Below are 2476 nucleotides of genomic sequence, written 5' to 3' on the forward strand. Positions count from 1 at the left end.
CGGGGCGGGCTGAGACGGGCCGAGGCTCACCACCCCCCTCCTCCGTCTCTCCCTCAGGTCCCCGCACTATGCGTGTCCGGAGGTGATTAAGGTGAGTGTGGAGCAGGTGGGGGGCTGCGGGGGGGAAGCTGGTGGAGATGGGTGTGATGGTCACCGGGTCCTGCTCCCTCCCGTCCAGGGGGAGAAGTACGACGGCCGCAGGGCGGACATGTGGAGCTGTGGGGTCATCCTCTTCGCCCTGCTGGTGGTAAGGCGCCCCTCCCCGCCCCTGCCCGGCTCCAGAGCAACCCGCCTGGGGGAACTCGGGACCGGAAGCTCCAGCCTCACCCCAGGGCTTGTCGCTTTTTTTTTTCTTTTAAGCTGGTATCCATTTTTTAAATTTTTATTTTTTTAAATTAATTTCAGAGATAGAGGGAGAGGGAGAGGGAGAGAAACATCAATGATGAGAGGGAATGATGGATCAGCTGCCTCCTGCGCGCCCCACACTGGGGATCAAGCCCGCCACCCAAGCATGTACCCTGACTGGGAATCGAACCCAGACCTCCTGGTTCAGAGGTCCCTCTCCCAAACATTTAACTGATATCAGGAAGGTGTGAGGGGTATTCGCCAGCCGACAGAGATCCTGGAGCTAACCGTTCAGCCCCAGAAGTGTGGGACGGCCCAGGGGGTCCCCGAGTAGGACGGGGCAGCCAGGAGCCCTTGGAGGGCTTGGGACAGCGGCCGGTCACTTGTCCCCCAGGGGGCTCTGCCCTTCGATGATGACAACCTCCGCCAGCTGCTGGAGAAGGTGAAACGGGGAGTCTTCCACATGCCCCACTTCATCCCGCCGGACTGCCAGAGCCTCCTGCGGGGCATGATCGAGGTGGAGCCGGAGAAGAGGCTCAGTGTGAGTTGGGGGGCGGGGGATGGGATGGGGACAGGGCACAGGACAGTGGGTGATGAGGTCAGAAACCCTAGGCAGCGGTTCTCAACCTGTGGGTCGCGACCCCTTTGGGGGTCGGACGACCCTTTCACAGGGGTCGCCTAAGACCATCAGAAAACACATATATAATTCCATATTGTTTTGGGGATTCATCACTATGCTTTCATTATGTTCAGTTTGTAACAATGGAAATACATCCTGCATATCAGATATTTACATGACGATTCATAACAGTAGAAAAATTACAGTTAGGAAGTAGCAATGAAAATAATGTTATGGTTGGGGGTCACCACAACATGAGGAACTGTATTAAAAGGTCGCGGCATGAGGAAGGTTGAGAACCACTGCGTAGTTAGGAATTTTTATGTTCAGTTCATCCTATGTGGTTATTTTTATTCTCTGAGTTTGTAAGACTTGCCATGCTGGCCTCCTCTGAGCTTGTCAGGTTTAGCATGTAGCTCTTTTTCTCCTGGAGTGTGCACACAGTTATGGTTGGGTCACAACATGTGTATGAAAGTCGCTGCATGAGGAAGGTTGAGAACCACTGCTCTAGGGCAATCTATTTTTAAAAATATATATTTTTATTGATTTCAGAAAGGAAGGGAGAGGGAGAGAGTGATAGAAACATCCATGATGAGAGAGAAACACAGATCGGCTGCCTCCTGCACACACCACACTGGGGACTGAGCCCGCAACCCAGGCAGGTGCCCCGACTGGGAATCGAACCGTGACCTCCTGGCTCATCGCCACGTTGGTCGGGCTCCCTAGGGGAGTCCAGGACTGGACTGTCTGTCCCTCGGGTGACAGCTGGGAGGGGAGTCCCTGGGTGAGCCCCCAGTCACTCCAAAAAGGGGAGGGAGACCCCTTCAGGATGACTGGCCGATCCATGAGACTCGGATTGCGCCTGGGCGAGGCAATACGCTCACTGGCCAATTGGGGGAGACATAAGCCGGTATCCCGCCCTTGGTGATGGGAGAGTAGGGGGCACCGTTAGGGACCCCCATCCCCACCCCGTCAATGGTTGTGGCTTCCTATTGTGATCATATGACCTCAATTCTGCTTCTCTACAACCCCCCCATCCCCCACAGCTGGAGCAAATTCAGAAACATCCTTGGTACCTGTGAGTATGGGGGCGCTGGACCCCTGGGTCCCTGGGGGAGGAAGGGAGAGGGGCGCGGATATCAAAGGCCCCCCAAGCAGGAGAGCCAGAGACGGCCAGGGGGTGGGATGCCGCGGGGCCAGGGGAGTCCTGAATGAGGAGGGGCCAGGGTACCTGGACCCCTGGGTCCTAGGGGAGAAGACACGGGTGGAGGCGCTGGGGTCCAGATCCCTGGGTCTGCAGGAGGGTGGGGGTAGGACTCCTGGGTTCCCCCGGAAAGGCGCAGACTGGGACCCAGGAACCCTGAGGCTCGGGTGAAGAAGCGGGTTCGAGTCCGGGCTCCCTCTGCTGTTTCTCCCCGCCCAGGGGTGGGAAGCATGAGCCGGACCCGTGCTTGGAGCCGACCCCGGGCCGCAGGGTGGCCATGCGGAGCCTGCCGTCCAACGGGGAGCTGG

General features: G+C 57.7%; 1 protein-coding gene across 1 annotated transcript in view; it reads left to right on the top strand.

Annotated features, from left to right (window-relative positions):
• BRSK1 (BR serine/threonine kinase 1) overlaps nucleotides 1-2476 on the top strand; it is a 32619-nt gene that overhangs the window by 6823 nt on the left and 23320 nt on the right. The window contains exons 5-9 of the mRNA XM_015569462.1: nucleotides 58-91; nucleotides 179-247; nucleotides 740-886; nucleotides 2011-2042; nucleotides 2388-2471. Coding sequence (XP_015424948.1) covers nucleotides 58-91; nucleotides 179-247; nucleotides 740-886; nucleotides 2011-2042; nucleotides 2388-2471 — 366 coding nt within the window. The remainder of the gene's footprint in view (nucleotides 1-57; nucleotides 92-178; nucleotides 248-739; nucleotides 887-2010; nucleotides 2043-2387; nucleotides 2472-2476) is intronic.

This window comes from Myotis davidii, unplaced genomic scaffold, assembly GCF_000327345.1.
Source record: "Myotis davidii unplaced genomic scaffold, ASM32734v1 scaffold326, whole genome shotgun sequence".
Lineage (NCBI taxonomy): Eukaryota > Metazoa > Chordata > Mammalia > Chiroptera > Vespertilionidae > Myotis > Myotis davidii.